This window comes from Gadus macrocephalus, chromosome 1, assembly GCF_031168955.1.
Source record: "Gadus macrocephalus chromosome 1, ASM3116895v1".
NCBI lineage: Eukaryota > Metazoa > Chordata > Actinopteri > Gadiformes > Gadidae > Gadus > Gadus macrocephalus.
The window spans coordinates 13,298,298-13,314,384 of NC_082382.1; the positions used below are offsets into that span (position 1 = coordinate 13,298,298).

A 16,087-nucleotide genomic window follows, 5' to 3' on the forward strand; every position below is an offset into this window, starting at 1 on the left:
AGAGAGAGAGAGAGAGAGAGAGAGAGAGAGAGAGAGAGAGACTCTTAGTAAATCCATTATTTAATGTTGCCTATCAGTTCAACAGTCCGGTTTGTTTAGTGGTTTGTTGTTTGACTATCTCAGTGATCCCCGGCTAATGGAAGTAAAGTTTAAATAGTTTAAGTTGTAGAGTTGTTTACAGAGTGGGTGTGCTGTGGAGGTGTCTGGGGACACATCTCATGTAGAATAGTTGCAAGTCTCTTTAATCCTTGTGTCTCCTAACCCGCAGAAACTGTCATTACACAATGCGTGTTTGCTGTTTTCCTTTCTGTTAAATGATGGGGTTTGCAATTACCCACAGTCCAAACATAGCTTTTAAAGTATTGTGTAGTTTCACAATATATGTTTACCAGCAAATCACCAGTGAGGTCATTTAAAACCTGTTTATAATGTATCTATATATTTTATCTATAAATATATCTTTATCGATAGAGATCTATATATATAACTATATCCATATAGATATATTGATATCTATATAGATATAGATATTTCTGTCCGTCAGTCATCTGTCTATCTATCTAGCATACACAGTTCAGCATGCATCATTGAAATTAGGTCGTAGGCTTGCTATAGTCTTCATGTACGGAGTATTGTTTACCAATAGGCCTACATCTTTATTACATCACCATATTCTTTGTTTGAATTGCAGACATTTTTGTGGACAACTAAACACAAATAATGAATTAGTTTACAGTGTTACACAGTTTTACACAGTTGCATGTTGAATGATGAAGAATAACTTATTTTAGGACAGTTCTTTTAAGCAAAGTATTTGATTTAATTTAGAGCATGATCATGGGCAGATACAAGCAGCGATCAAACAAGCGTCTTCCCTGTGACAATGGGTTTACATGATTCTTATCAAGAAACGTTCAGATCGTGGACAGTAACAACCAAGGAAACAGGGGTGAGGGGGAGAGAGCATTGTGGAGGGTTTAGGATCGGCCATGAAGTCAGCCATGGCGTGAAAGTGAGAGACCAAGTTAATTTCCAATACACTATGGGGGAAAGTGGAATCTACACATCAATGAAGACAGTAGATCGGCATGGCCTCACTGCCCTAACTGTCAGACTTCGTGCTACGGTGGCAATGGAAATGCAACCTTAACACCTTTCAATTAGAGAGAGGAACGGAGACATCTCTAGGTGCAAGAAGAATGGCTAGGCTACAGAGGCATTTTAAATTGATTAGTAATTAGATAAATAATGTTTATATTATTTGTATACCATTTTATATCTGAATGATTCATATTTCCACAACACATATACAATGTTAAAGATTGAATTTGTTAGTTGTTTTATAAGATATCATACAACTATATAATATGAGCCATATTTAATGCATATCATTTCAGTTTATAGTTCACTTAGTTCTTGGATGATGGGTTGGCTTTCACTATATTGCCAACCTGCTAGTAATTGCGATGTCCACAGGGTGGCGTAGTAGGATATTTTCTTCGGTGCCAAACGTTGTTTCAAGGTCACTGCGACAAGCGCCATACAGCGGATGGGATCCAGTGCGCAGCTGCATGAGTCAACATATCCATTCATAACGAAACGTCTGAGGGAAGCAGACTATTTCCTAATGAATCAGTTGAAGACTTGAAGACTTTAGACTTGAGAGTTTTATTTAACAAATATTATGTGCGGGCAAGTATACACAAACGAAAATATATGTGTACTTAATTAGATTGGTAGGAATAGATTGTTTGTGTCAGAGTTTTAGGCCAATCAAACGCATGCCATTATAGCCTCTTGATTTATAGAACCGAATGAAACACATCAACCCCTTTGGATATTAGTAGGCCTTCGCTTTTTTTATGTGCGGTATCCTTTATTATGTCCATGGTATTCATGCATATAGAGGAAAATGTAGCAAAGCCAGATACGTGACCGTTTACGCTGCATCCGAGTGACGTCTGCAACCCTGCACGTAGGCTCTTATCTGCGTCACGTTCAAGTAAAATTAAATAAAACGTAAAAAGGGGCAAAAACAGCCCCCCTCAGACAAATATTAACTTGCATGCACCTTGGTCATTGCATGTGTGTTTAGCAGTCAAAGCTTCCACGTTTGGGATTTTTAGTTTTTTTTTTTTTACTGTGAACTGGGTAGCCGTGATGCTGCTGGTGAACGTGCAGCCCTGCTCGCACTCCGCTGCCTCGCGAGCCTCTGCCAGCCAATGACAGTCGAGGACGCACAGCCATTAAAAAAGTTCTTCCTGCTTGTCGGCGCTTATCAATCCGGGGAGTGTCTCCAGCGCCTTCTCTGCTCACCCACACCAGCGACTCACAGCACTTCCCTGTCACACAGTTAGGCCAGAAAGCCAAGGTAAGCACTTGTTTTTCCGATGTAATTGTGTTTTTATGATATCCAATGAAGTTGACAGCTACGAGATTAATTACAACCTTTCACCGACGTAACCTCGTAGTTTTGACGGTGCCCTCTATTTATACAACGCACTGTCTCGCACTCTCCACAATGACCTTAGTTAGCTTTGTCCTTGCAGTCATATTTGACTATGCTCTTTTGACTTAAAACACTTAGATATGCAATTGCACGACATGGTGATAGTGCCTCGCAGGAAAGGCTTATGTCTATTTTTAAACCCGCCCGTCAGCTGGCGCGATGTCGACCCATTTAGAAACGCAGTATGGCGTCAAGTTGCAGACCAACTACAAACTAGTTGCTTGTACTGATGTACGTACTTGTCAATTAAAAAATATTCACAATTTGCATAGTTTTGAGTCTTACTTGGTTGCTAGCGGCCTATACTCGACCCTCACGTTATGTGATGTGCAACCAGTTGATGAAGCAGTTCTGGGGAAGTGTCTTGCAAGTGGTTGGAATGTGTCCTCTTTTAATACAAGGATTCCATGATAATGGGCTCACAACGCCAATTATCCACTCTTGGTTCAGTGGCCTAATGTAGCATTTGCAAAGAGCTAACCAGAGTATGGATGTACAGTCATTGTGCAAAGGAATGACTTGTATCAGCTCTGCCCTCTAGGACTGGACGTGAAATAATATATTGCGTCCAAGGTTGGGGATTCATTATCGTTGGCTGCCATTTTGTGCAGGAGAAAATCAATACGAAGTGACATAAACCTTTCCTGTCGCCCTTAGTCTATTGTACTGTAAACAATCAGAAGTGACGTTTTGACAGCTGTGACTGTGTCATCTCTGATGGCTACTGTGGTAATAGTAGATCCCCAGAGCTTTATAGCCACTGGCAAATGTCCCCTCAGACATAAACGATTTTACCATTGGTTCAACAATGGATGATAGGCTGACCCTCAACTCTCTAGGGCAGGATACTGACCTCAAGTTCATTCATGAATGCTAAATTGTGTCAGATAGCAGGCCAGGACAGAGGGGGCCAAAAACCGAGAGGGATAAAACAATAAAACCACAGACTTGTGCCAAAGCCTCCCTAAGGTTATTATCATTAGAACCTCCGCAGACACCAAGGGCTGAATTTAGAAAGACTAGTCTGATAACAGCCCCAGCTCCCTGAGATAAGACCACTGCTGGCGCTGGCTCATGTGTTATCACTGCAGACATGGGCACACACACAAAAAAAGAAGTTACTCAACTCTATTGTAACCTCTTCAATCTCATTGTCCCTGCTTTTACTTATTAATCTGGGCAGATTGTATTATGTCAATACTTGAAGGATTTAGAAGAGAGCCCATTTCTTCCTGAGCCACTCCTCACAGGGACTGACTTGCGCTGACATCCCCATCCCTTGCACGAGACTGCACCAAATCTGGTATTCATCATAGGGCAATCTGGTCCATTACTTAATGTCTAAACTTGTAGTTGATAGCTAAAGAACGGGCATGTTTTTTTGTTTTACTTGACAGTTTTGAGTGTGCTGTACAAATGCTTTTTGTCAAGTCACTGGTCTGGTCGCAGATTCCATTTGTTTAATTGCTACGCAGGAAGGCGGATGCAGCAGCAGCATCCCTTGTCGCCTGCCCTGTGCCACAGCGATATAGGCTTCTGATGTCTGCTACCTCTTGGCTCCCCTCTAGATCCAGAATCATGTCCATCCTCAAGATCCACGCCCGGGAGATTTTCGACTCCCGTGGTAACCCCACAGTGGAGGTCGACCTGTACACCAAGAAAGGTACGTAGTGTAACACTGAGCTGGCTTCAATGGGGAAAATAGAAATACAGGATGGCCTACAACGTAATTGCTACTTTTTTAAGGGGACAGAAGGGACTCATTACTATTAGATTTATGTTATTAAATTTTTCTAACTACCTGACCGGAAAATGGAAAGAATGACAAATTAAAATAAAAATACCGGTAGTTGCTGCAAGAAGAATTTCAGCAGCAACAAGATCTTCTGTCTAATTTACTTAAAGCTCGTAGTTAGATGTAAGGCCATTTAGATTGAGTGGAACTGAAACACGGCCAATACTGGAATCAAATTATAACGACAGAACTTTATTTATTGCCAGCTGTATTTCAGTTTATTTTGGAAACTATAACTGTAGCACTAACTGAATTTTATTATTCTATTTGTATTATGAAGTGCGAATGAAGACTACTTTTAGTCTAGTTTTCAACTAGATGACTTCAGACTACACTTCCCATGGGGTGTGGAAAACCACTGGGCATCAAGCAGCCCATGCTAGGGCAGGATCATTTCAATCGATATGCCCAGAGCTTATATTTATTACCTAAATTGACTAATGGGGACAGACGTTTGTTTGGCCGGCTATAGCTTGGCTAATGTTTTCTTTCGTTCTTCTCTGCGAACTTAAACCACAGAAACGTCTCAACCAAACTGAATGTCCTGAGAATGTTAATGAAGCGATTTTAAGTGGCCAATGACATGGAAGGGATAAAGATAAAACAAACCTGTTTTAAATTTATGTCCATGCACAATAGAAGTACATTTTTCTAGATACTATGATGTGATGTGAATGTGATCATACCTCTTCGTTTTCTCTTAATTGTTTTTGTAGCAGAGGTTTTCTATAATTTATTGGCTGCCCCCAGAGTGTAGCAACCAGACCTTACGAATATCCTGTTACATAACCTTGCCTGGCTACATGATGCAACATCTTTTGTGCGCTAGAAATCCATAGGAGACATGTTACTACATACAATTTTAGATTTGAATAGTATTATATAACATTACAATGAATTGTTTCTAACAAGGATATGGATAGAAGTTTACAGTGTATACGGCTTTAGTGGATGCCCGGAGGGTGATTGGATGAGTTTAACCTTAGCCCAGAGAGCCGCTGTGTCCTCTGAGATACAGCGCCCCCCACTGGTCACTCGTTGCCAGTGTTGTAGTATTCTTCCACTGAGCTACTGCACGCATACTCCCCCAGCATGTCTACCTCTGTTACGTAACGTCAGCGGCTGTGGATGACTGGGCCCTTTCTTCCTGTTCAAACTGTCCTTCTCCCCTCTGTTCCCATGACCATTTCTGTGCCCTGGGCTTGGTTATTCATTTATGGAATGGCAGCAATACATATGTGTCTCTATATTTCTAATAGGCCGTATTCCACTATCTTTTTCAAATATTATATATGATATTCCACCGGGATGATTTCATCAAACTGAAGTAATATGGCTCACAGCCATTTCACTCCACCCATCGGCCAATCCACCCTTGATCCATGTACATTCAACCAGGCCTGGTGTCTCAGGAAGTGTAATCGGCGTCCCCCGCTGTCTGTGGTTCTCCAGGTCTGTTCAGGGCAGCCGTCCCCAGCGGTGCCTCCACTGGCATCTACGAGGCCCTCGAGCTCCGTGACAACGACAAGACGCGCTACCTGGGCAAAGGTAACGTCATTTATATAGTTTTGATGTATATCACTTATATTTTACCCCACTACTCGACCGGCCTTCCACGGTTCACTTTTATCACAGACGGGCCAAGATCTACAACAATATATTAACTTTTCATTATATTTTATTTTTGTCCGTCTCCATTTCATGGTCCTGTTTTAGGAGTGAAAAGGGCTGTAAAATATATAAATGAGTTTTTGGCCCCTGCTTTGTGTAACCAGGTAAATAAAGGGAGTGATTTAAGGGCAGGGGTTGAGGATGATGATGGCGATGTAGAGATTCGCTTTAACACAAAAGCAGCATGACTTGTTTTGGAGTTTGGAATTGACTAACTATCCCTGGCAAGCATGAACAGACGACCACGACAATGACACAATCCTACAATGTAATAAAATGTATACACAGAAGATTACATCATTATTTCAAAATATGTATTATATATGTATCAAATATATTTACTAAATAGTCTCCAGTTGAACCGTGTGCCTTTGCTCTGTGCTCGTCTGTTTCTCCTGCTTTGCACGGCCCTCTTGTTTCCCAGTCAGTGATGGTGTGCTTGTCCCTTGCAGGTGTCTCAAAAGCTGTTGAGCATATCAATAAAACAATTGCGCCTGCACTGGTTAGCCAGGTAGGACCATTTATTGTTTGACTGTGACTTTGTGCGTAGGAGTTGTATGAAACATAATATACCTAATTATTATATTTGTCCATTTCGTGATTCTAATCAAAAATATACACATTCCAGAGAGACAGCGAATAAAATAAATATGTTCACATGCAAAGTATGGCAAAAGCTGTGAAGGATTTAAGGTAAAGGGTCTTAAACGCTTGAGCCACAGAAATACAAACAAATATGCAATGGCTGCTCTGCGTGTTACAATGCAAGTATTTATATCGAGTTTGACTCGTGTGTTTAATGAGTATTCAATGTAGCATAGCGCAGCCTAGAAGCAGACTGTCACTTGAGATGCTGTGATTACTACTCATAACATGACTGGTGTGGGCTGTTTTGTTTAGTGAACTAACTTTTATGTTTAACAACGGTCATTAATAATATAAAGATATGTCAGTGTCACGTTTCATTCACCATGACCCTTGTCTTCCCCAGAACGTCAATGTCTTGGAGCAGGAGAAGGTGGATCAGCTGATGCTGGATATGGATGGCACTGAGAACAAATGTAAGCCTCAGTATTGTTATAAAACATAATGCCTTAATACTTTTTGTATTTTACTAATACCAAAAAATGGACAACATGTAAATATGCAACGCTTACAAAGGGTCAATTTATAAGGTTTTTAAACAGATGATACCCCCAGGTTGAACCAAACGGTCTGGATTTGTTTCCACAGCTAAGTTTGGTGCTAACGCCATCCTGGGCGTCTCCCTGGCTGTGTGCAAGGCTGGTGCAGCGGAGAAGGGCGTGCCCCTCTACCGCCATATTGCCGACCTTGCTGGCAACCCTGAAGTGATCCTGCCCGTCCCTGTAAGCTCAGTAATCCAGTCCCTGTCGGCCGTGCGCTGCAGATTACGTAACGCAATGCCTTTTGCTGCACTATACATTAGCATGTAACATTAGCACACACATTGATGGTGCCGGGAGGGAAGCCATGATAACATAAGAAAACAATTTATTATGCACTCTGGATGTTGCAGCAGCATATATCAAATCAAACAAGATAAGATAATAAGGATGATTGAAATAGAATATCAACAACAGTAACTCAAGCGCAGAGTTTAATGCCTCCTCCTTGGAGTCATTGTTCCCTTGCGAATGCAAGGGAACATTGACCTCAGGGTAGGCGGTAGCTCAGGAGGTAGAGCGGGTTATTCTGGTAACCGCAAGGTTGTTAGTTCCCTGGCTCTTCCTAGCTGAACGTTGAGTTGTCCCTGAGCAAAGCACCTAACCTTAACTGCTCCCGACGAGCTGGCTGCCTGTCGCCTTGCATGGCTGACAGCGCCGTCGGTGTGTGAATGTGTGCATAAATGAGTGAATGTTGGGCAATATTATAAAGTGCTATATAAATGCAGACCATTTACCATTTACCTCAGGATCTACATAAAACGTCCCTTTTTATTTTTATTTGACCTGCAGGCCTTCAACGTCATCAACGGCGGCTCCCACGCCGGCAACAAGCTGGCCATGCAGGAGTTCATGATCCTGCCCGTGGGCGCCAGCAGCTTCAAGGAGGCCATGCGCATCGGAGCCGAGGTCTACCACAACCTGAAGAACGTCATCAAGGAGAAGTACGGCCAGGACGCCACCAACGTGGGAGACGAGGGCGGCTTTGCACCCAACATCCTGGAGAACAAGGAAGGTCAGAGCCCGTGGAATAGCGTCGCCGCTGAGGCTTTGATCTTGTTTGTGTGATGTTAGAATCCAGAACCCTTCTGTGCCAAGTGCATCACTGGCTCATTATTTATTGAAGGACAGCTGAATGCTGTTATGGGCCAGACTTCCTAGGGTCCATTTGTAGCACAAAGAACGGCAAAAGAAAAGGATGTCTGCACAAAAATGTAAAATAAATTACTTGGGGAATAAGCCCACATAAATACAGGTCAGTAGTGCTTGTATTATGACTAGTATTGCTGCCTAGTATTACTAACGTATATCCATGTTAAAACAATTCAAAATCCACTTTTTGTACCCTTTGATAACTAACGGGAGGGTCTTGGCACAGACTGTTAGGTCAGTGTTCCCCCATTTGAACCCGGTAAAAAATAACTGTCCTTCCTGGAGCAGCACATGGTAACCAAATTAAGGCCCTTGCTCAATGGGGAATAACGGAATGAGTGTCTACTCGCTGACCAACTGGACTCAGTATCAAGGTGCTGATGTCAAGGTGCTTATATGGCAAATACCCCCAGTGGGGCCCAGCAATCTTTAGGAGGATTAAAGAGTTGTTTAAAGTATTTATTTATTCACGGTTCTGACTCTTGTCAATTTTCAATACCTACCTAGTTCCCTTTTTATAAACTTAAAGTCCAAGAAGATTTACCCGAAATGTTAACGAAACCAGTCTGAAAAAGAACATCTTGTTACATATTACTTATGTTTATCAGTGAAATATATTTGCACCACCAATAGTCTGAGAAAAAAATAGCACAAGCAATTTCCCTCCCCCAGAATGGATATGTCTGGTGCTTATCTCTACGTTTTCCCACACAGCTCTGGAGCTGCTGATGAAAGCCATCGGCAAGGCCGGCTACACCGACAAGATCGTGATCGGCATGGACGTGGCCGCCTCAGAGTTCTACAAGAGCGGGAAGTACGACCTGGACTTCAAGTCGCCCGACGACCCCAGCCGCTACATCACCCCCGACCAGCTGGCTGACCTCTACAAGAGCTTTGTCAAGGACTACCCAGGTATGGCCCTCTAAATGTTTCAACAGGGCACTTTTCTTTCCCCCTGCTGGTTATCTGGTGCTTCTTGCCACACGATGGAGGGCATTTAATAAATGGTGGAGATTAGGAGGAAACGGTCCGGTCGAACACTACCCCAGCTACATAGCGATTGGATCAGGAAATGGCAGGAGAAGAACATTGTATCTATAGCAGTACCACAGACTACTACATAATTTGTTGTACTGTGTGCACTGTGATCCAAAAAGATGAATGAAAGAAATAAAATGCATTGAAATTATTTTCAAGGAAATGCCTTATTGATTACATAAGAGAATCGAGTGTATAACTGAAACACAAAACTAAAATCTAAATCTAAAAATATGAAGATGGATAAAAGATTCAGTCTCTGAGCCTGTGCTGCTGCATCCACTCTCCCTCTTCAGTGGTCTCCATCGAGGACCCCTTCGACCAGGACGACTGGCAGGCGTGGTCCAACTTCACCGCCACCACCAGCATCCAGGTTGTGGGAGACGACCTCACGGTCACTAACCCCAAGCGCATCGCCAAGGGGGTGGCAGAGAAGGCCTGCAACTGCCTGCTCCTCAAGGTCAACCAGATCGGCTCCGTGACCGAGTCCCTGGCGGCGTGAGTATTTAGTGCTCTAAACTTGACCTCAGCATATGTCTTTTGACTGAGGGATATGTTTTTTAATCTTTTTTATTATTTTGGTTTAAGTTGCAAGATGGCCCAGAGCAATGGCTGGGGCGTGATGGTGAGCCATCGCTCCGGAGAGACCGAGGATACCTTCATCGCTGACCTGGTGGTTGGCCTCTGCACTGGACAGGTGAGTCATCCGACACTGAGAAAGGGACATATAAACAAGAGGAACCCTCCTTTGTAACTTGAGATGAAGGTGACTTTCTTTTGAATGCAGACCGCAGTGCTGCAGGATGACGGGTTATTTGTAGGAGGAGTCACTTTCTCTTGTTTGATTCCTCTCCCAGATCAAGACGGGAGCCCCCTGCCGGTCCGAGCGTCTGGCCAAGTACAACCAGCTGCTGAGGTGAGTCCTATACGAGGTGGCACACGGTCTCACAACTGTTTGTGTGTGTGGTGTGTGTGTGCGCGTGTTAAACACTTGTAAACCCTAAAATGCTTTAAGGGGTCTTGTATATTTATGATTGACACTAATCTGGGTGTACCTTGGCTGAATAACATTGCATGCTCTCTGTAAAAACTACTGATCCAGCCCGCTTCACCTTCTTCATCTTCTTCCTCCTCCAGGATTGAAGAGGAGCTTGGAGACAAGGCCAAGTTCGCTGGCCAGAACTTCAGGCACCCCATCTAGAGCGCTGTCTTTCAGCCTCTGTTTTCATCACGCATAAATAACCTACACACAAATACATGTATGCCACGCTAGATTGCCACTGCTACAAGATAGAAGTTGGAATATAGAATGGAAATCCGAGGTCCTAGAACGTCACCTGTGGCACCGAACATGTCTTCTTGTCTAGCAAGCCCCCCGCCCCCTCGTCCTTCAGTTACACCTCCATCTTTATGTTTGTCTCTGTAGCTGCGTGAAAGAATACCCGTTAATGCTTCTTGTGAGCTGTAGTGATCTTTACCCTGATTCCTCATCAATTCAGCAAAGCTAATGTAAGCAAAGAAGGGTGCTGCTGTGAGCAGTGAAACTACTACTGTCAGTGTAATGTGTCATGTTCGGTGAGCTCTAGTGATTCTGTAAGCGTTGGCAGAAATATGTAATAAAAAATATAATTTGAAGCATCTTCTCCCCACATCTTCTTTTTATTCTCTTAACCAATGCATACAAAGAATTCTGCAACACATTATTTAAGCTATTCATGATGATAACAAAGAAATGTGCATATTAGTGCATTCAAATCTATTGATAGGTTTTACTGTCCTCGGACATGAAAACAAGTGTACTAAAATGTAATACTATCTACACAAACAAAACTAGAGCAAGAGTAAGGCATCAAAATGGTTACCTTTTATTATTAAGAGTTGGAGAGCGAAGCTGTATTAAGGGACTCCTAAGAAACGGTATAAATGGCATGTAATTGGAGTAGCCCTGCGAGGAAGAAACATGAGCCTGGTGCAGATGGACGCCATTCCTAGCCCTCTGGGTAAATGATTCAGAGCTCTTTCTTTTATAAGCTATCTGCACATAGCCTCGCAATGGGAGTTTAGTCTGATAGTGGTGCTGTCAGAATCCTACAACAAATTGACAACAATTCCCACATTGGTTGATTTGAAAGAGCCTTTTTCATAATGTCCTATATAACAATGCATGGAAGAAGAAAAGGGGTTTATAACAGGGAGTTTGCGGGTTTATGTAATTTACATTAGATCTCCCAATCTATATTTGATTTTTAATTAAATTAAGATATTTAATAAGTTATTGGTTTATTTGACACATTTGCCATCTAGTGGTTGATACTGTGCAGTGCAATTTACTGATAGGGGTACATGCAAAATGTAGATGTTAAACGGCTTAACCACACATTGACTGTTTTAAGTATTTTTGAGACGTTTGTCAGAAGTTTACGAAGAGTATTAATTAAAAAAACATTAATTAAATATTATGTTACAATGGTCTAGATATTGTTATGTTTGTATTAATTGAAAACACAACTTTCACAAAAACATGTATTTGTCTATACAAACATATAAAAATGTAGGATTAAATTAAATTATGAAATAAATATAATTTGAAATAAATAGCATAGGCCATAAAATAATATTAGATTATCTAAACGATTGACTTTCCCTCAAATTACAGCAATTAATTTTTTATTTTTTTTTACTCCAAGCCCTATCTACTTACCTCGCCATAGTTATTGTGTTGGTGGACTCATGTGTAATCCTGCTCAGGCATTGCTTCAACCACTAGGTGGAAGTGAATCACGTCTTTAACACCTGACTGGAAAGAATAAAATACAGAGCCACATTGTTATTTATGTCATTGACTGTGTATGAGTTAGTCATGTATACATGTCTAAAATAAGCAGGTGCTTCTGCATGATGTTTCTGTGGGGCTGTAAGCCACTGTATGACTTTGCAAAGTGTGCTTATATATGTATTGTATTATATGTATGTATATATCTTAAACAAGGTAGATATATTAAATATAAGCAACAGTTGAATTAAATGTTATCTTATTTCACGCAATGGCTATCAATAAGGAACTCAATGAAGAAATGATTAATTAAAGTTGTATTGCATGTGATGTATTTAATCTAAAAGTACTTTTTTAATTGACAAATGTTGATTTTTTGTGATTATCATTATTATGGTTTTCATTATCATATTTAGCAGACTTACAATTGTGTAAACCCGTTTATTTTCTATTCTTTTATCTTCTATTCAAGAGTGGTTTCATACCTACCAACTGTAGCTACAGCCTGTAGTCTAGCTTTCAGTTTGGGCGATACCGTTCTTGCCAGTAGGTGACGGTATTTCACCAGTTAAACTCGGGGAACCCCAACTGTTCTCACCCTAAGATGAAGAAGGATGCTGTCATGCTGAGTACCTCTCACATACACTAGTCAGAGCATCCCGACAGCGATTACTCCCTCTTAATTCTTCCATTTTTCTTCCATCCATCATTTATGACAACATTGTCAAACGTGGTCCGATGCGATACATTCACATAAGAAAGACACTAGTGGCACTGCAGCTGCACAGTCACCACCATAGTGGTGATACTTGGCTTACTAACGTTAGCTAATTGCCCTTGCTGCTGCTATTGTTTGTTGTTGCAGGCGCTCATCAAACAAATCACAGATGTTGTAGAGGAAGCTTTCGAGGTAAGTGTTGCGCGCCGTGGGCCGCGGGTTTCTCTGTCTTTGATATAATAATGCACTACACGTTGCAGAACTGACCAATAACACCAAACAGTGTGTTAACGTTGGAATGCTAACGATAACCGTTGGCAATGTACCCGGCTAATTTGTCTACTAGCATTAGCTTGCTGCTAGCTTGATAGACTTGTTTGTTACTATGAAGCGGCTGCTAACGTTACTAACCAGCAGTGATTGAACTAGGCTAGCTAGCTAACAACAGACCGTCTAATACTTGGACCCAAACAGCTCTATTGCACCGGTTAACGGAGCCCATACTGAGCTAGTGCTTGTATGTATATTTGGTTATATATGTGTTTACAATTGCAGAGGTTTGCTAGCATTTGATAGCCAATTAAACTTAATGTCAAACTTGTAACGTTCAGTACAGCCTTTGCCTACCAGGAAGTAGTCTATGCCCGTTAAGCCATTGTCAGCAGCTACTATTAGCTGGCTAGCCAACTTGCTGTCTTTGTTTGGGTGACTAGTTCTCAGTTTCGCCAGCAGTGCTATTGTTTATTTTTGAGTCTCACCCTGGATTCCCTAAGGTGGAAATATATTATTATTCAGTTCAAATGTTCAATCATATCAGGAATTCTTTTTTTTATTACCAACATTACTAAGAAATGATGTCAGTCAGTATCAACACATCAAGTGTAGTGTTTATGTTTGCATTGCACTTGACATGTGACCAAACTGAATATTTTAATGTGTCTCTATTGCTTTATGTAGGATTACTTGCTTATGAAGTTAAATGTTATTTTATTAAGGCTACTTATGGCTCAAGTTTTCATCATGTTCAGGAACATGCATTGTTAATTTGTCATATGCAGGAGATTTGTAATTTACTTTTTTATTTATTGATTTTGCAAATAGGGCAAGGGTGTAACACATAAAAAGAACTACGTGCTAATTGTTACCAATTGCTGATCAGTGATTTTGACTTATCAGTAGCTTTCATTACTACAAAGGTCATTTTGAAAGGCTCTTTGCAGAATCATACTGCTTTTGCAAATGCTATTGCTTCATTTTGTATTTTCTTTTAGTAATCTTTCTTAGCAATTGCTTATCATTGACTGTGATTTAGTTGAGCTTTATCCAGATGCCTTTTATATTATAAAGGCTGCCATGCTTTAGCATAGTGCATCTGCAAACATACAACTACGTTACATTTAAGCTACCTGTCTGTTTGTTGTCAGAATGCAGAGTTGGCCAGGATATTTATTGGTTTGTTTGGGATGTAAGAATATGCAAAAAATAATACCTGGAATACCTGAAATACCTGGATCTAGCTGTGTAGCCTTGGTGCATTATTAAGAAAATGTTAGCGATGGCGAGTAATAAATAACCATGCTATTTGTCCTTAGTGTCTTTGAAGGGATCGTGGCGCTGTGAATTTTGTGTGGTAAGGTAAAAAAAACGGTTACAGGCAGGGCTCGCAGTATGAGGCTGCATGTTTCCTGTGCTCTAGCCCTCTCTTGTATCGTTGAGCTGCTAGGGGAGTTTTCTGTTTGTACCCTTGGCCTCAATGGCATATGGCTGTTCTTCCTCCAGATCATGGATCTTGGATTCAGCACACATGCTATTAAAGGATTGTGTCTTCATACACGCACCAGGCATAGTCTTAATACTACTCCTTTTACTGAAATAGGAGTATAGCGAGTTTCAAGATGACATTTCCATTTTTCTTGCATTGTTTATATCGCATATTTATTGAAGAGTTTTAGGGCCGCACCAAAAACGGGAAAATGCTTGTGTGTTATGTGTTTGATCTCGAATTACGAGATTCAATTTCAAGAATTAAGTCAGAAGAACACTTTGAGAATAAGGTCGAAAATATTAAAATGACAATACGCGATTGCCGTTACGAGTCCCAGTGTGACTCGATGAAACCAGACAGAAAAACATCCACTTTACTTGTTTTAAAAAGAAGATTTTTTGGTGAGTGGTTCTATTGTTTTTTGTCATTTTCTATCGCTGTTGCTGATAATATTGAGCATTGTACCGATATGGACCTTTTACCTTTTCAAGTGTCTAATAGCCATTGCATTGGAGGGTATTTGGTGGTTACATAGGGAATTAATGCTGTGAACAAAGGAGCAATGTTCAGGGGAGGACCTCTTGATGGGCCATTCAAGTGTTGTATATTCATTAAAAATAACAATCTGTCAGCACTTACTGACGCACGCTCATTCAGCCAAGTTCTCTTCATTGTTCTCCAAGATGTTTTTTCATTTCCCATGCCAAGAGCTGGGTAATTGGCTGTGGCAGAGCCTTGCATGTGTTGTTTTAAGATATTGGACTGACACACGCAGGGCACACTGGCAGAAATGATGGGGCTCACTGTGTTTCCTTTTTCTCCTCGCCTGCCATCTCCTCATCCCAAAGCAAGGCAGGGGCAAGACGCTGGATGTGTTTTTTTTTGTATTCACTGACAGCCTCCCTTCACCTCTCATAACAGAAGAGGCAAGAGTGCTACAACATTCCTCATCTTTGTTTGATACAGGCCCCAGCTCTGCATCCCCACAATCGTGGGGATGAGAGGAGATCACATTCGCCAAATGCTATTTGTGTTAACAATTGCGTGCTGTCTTGCCCTATACAGCTGCTGGTTTTTGATGTACCCGATGTGATGAAATCAGTTTTCCGCTAGTGCTCGGGCCCGGGTGAAGCCTTGTTTTGTTTGCGTCCTGCCTGGACTGGGTTTCTGTCTCCAGATCTAAGACACATTTTCACAATCTCTTTCTGGAACTTCCAGACCCTACAATATATTGGATTCTATGATTTATACATTAGGTTGGAAAAAACGTGGTTGCATGTGCATAATTATCTCCGCTGTTGCTTTGTATGTGTGCATGGTTGCCACTGGCTTCTATGAGCTATAGGATGTAGGTGATTGGTCAATGTACTCTGTGGAAACTGTAATTAGAGGCTGTGAATACATTTTGTAGAACGTTTAGAAATGATTAAAATAGCAATGAATCGGTTGCATCTTTGTTGTTGTTGCCATTGTGTTTTGCCA

At 41.3% G+C, this 16,087-nt stretch overlaps 2 protein-coding genes across 8 annotated transcripts in view; both read left to right on the forward strand.

Annotated features, from left to right (window-relative positions):
• The first annotated feature begins 1,619 nt into the window (after positions 1 to 1,619).
• Positions 1,620 to 10,984, forward strand: eno1a (enolase 1a, (alpha)). Of its 5 annotated transcripts, XM_060046779.1 has the most exons (13): positions 1,620 to 1,686; positions 2,156 to 2,371; positions 4,078 to 4,172; positions 5,757 to 5,852; positions 6,428 to 6,486; positions 6,967 to 7,036; positions 7,209 to 7,342; positions 7,952 to 8,174; positions 9,026 to 9,223; positions 9,646 to 9,847; positions 9,938 to 10,046; positions 10,207 to 10,265; positions 10,487 to 10,984. In XM_060046779.1, the coding sequence occupies exons 3-13, from the start codon at positions 4,088 to 4,090 to the stop codon at positions 10,548 to 10,550; spliced, it is 1,299 nt and encodes a 432-aa protein (XP_059902762.1). In that variant the 5' UTR covers positions 1,620 to 1,686; positions 2,156 to 2,371; positions 4,078 to 4,087; the 3' UTR covers positions 10,551 to 10,984. The 5 variants fall into 5 exon arrangements, with proteins under 5 accessions (XP_059902762.1, XP_059902753.1, XP_059902746.1 ...); XM_060046770.1 differs by lacking the exons at positions 1,620 to 1,686; positions 6,428 to 6,486 and adding an exon at positions 6,021 to 6,079 and having other exon boundaries at positions 2,227 to 2,371; XM_060046763.1 differs by lacking the exons at positions 1,620 to 1,686; positions 6,428 to 6,486 and adding an exon at positions 6,021 to 6,079 and having other exon boundaries at positions 2,250 to 2,371; positions 3,985 to 4,172.
• A 1,721-nt stretch (positions 10,985 to 12,705) lies between these two features.
• The window catches only part of rerea (arginine-glutamic acid dipeptide (RE) repeats a), a 126,298-nt gene continuing 122,916 nt past the window's right edge, over positions 12,706 to 16,087 (forward strand). For all 3 annotated transcript variants that reach the window (XM_060046723.1, XM_060046714.1, XM_060046729.1), the window contains exon 1: positions 12,706 to 13,032. The gene's annotated coding sequence lies outside the window, so the exon portion shown is untranslated. The remainder of the gene's footprint in view (positions 13,033 to 16,087) is intronic.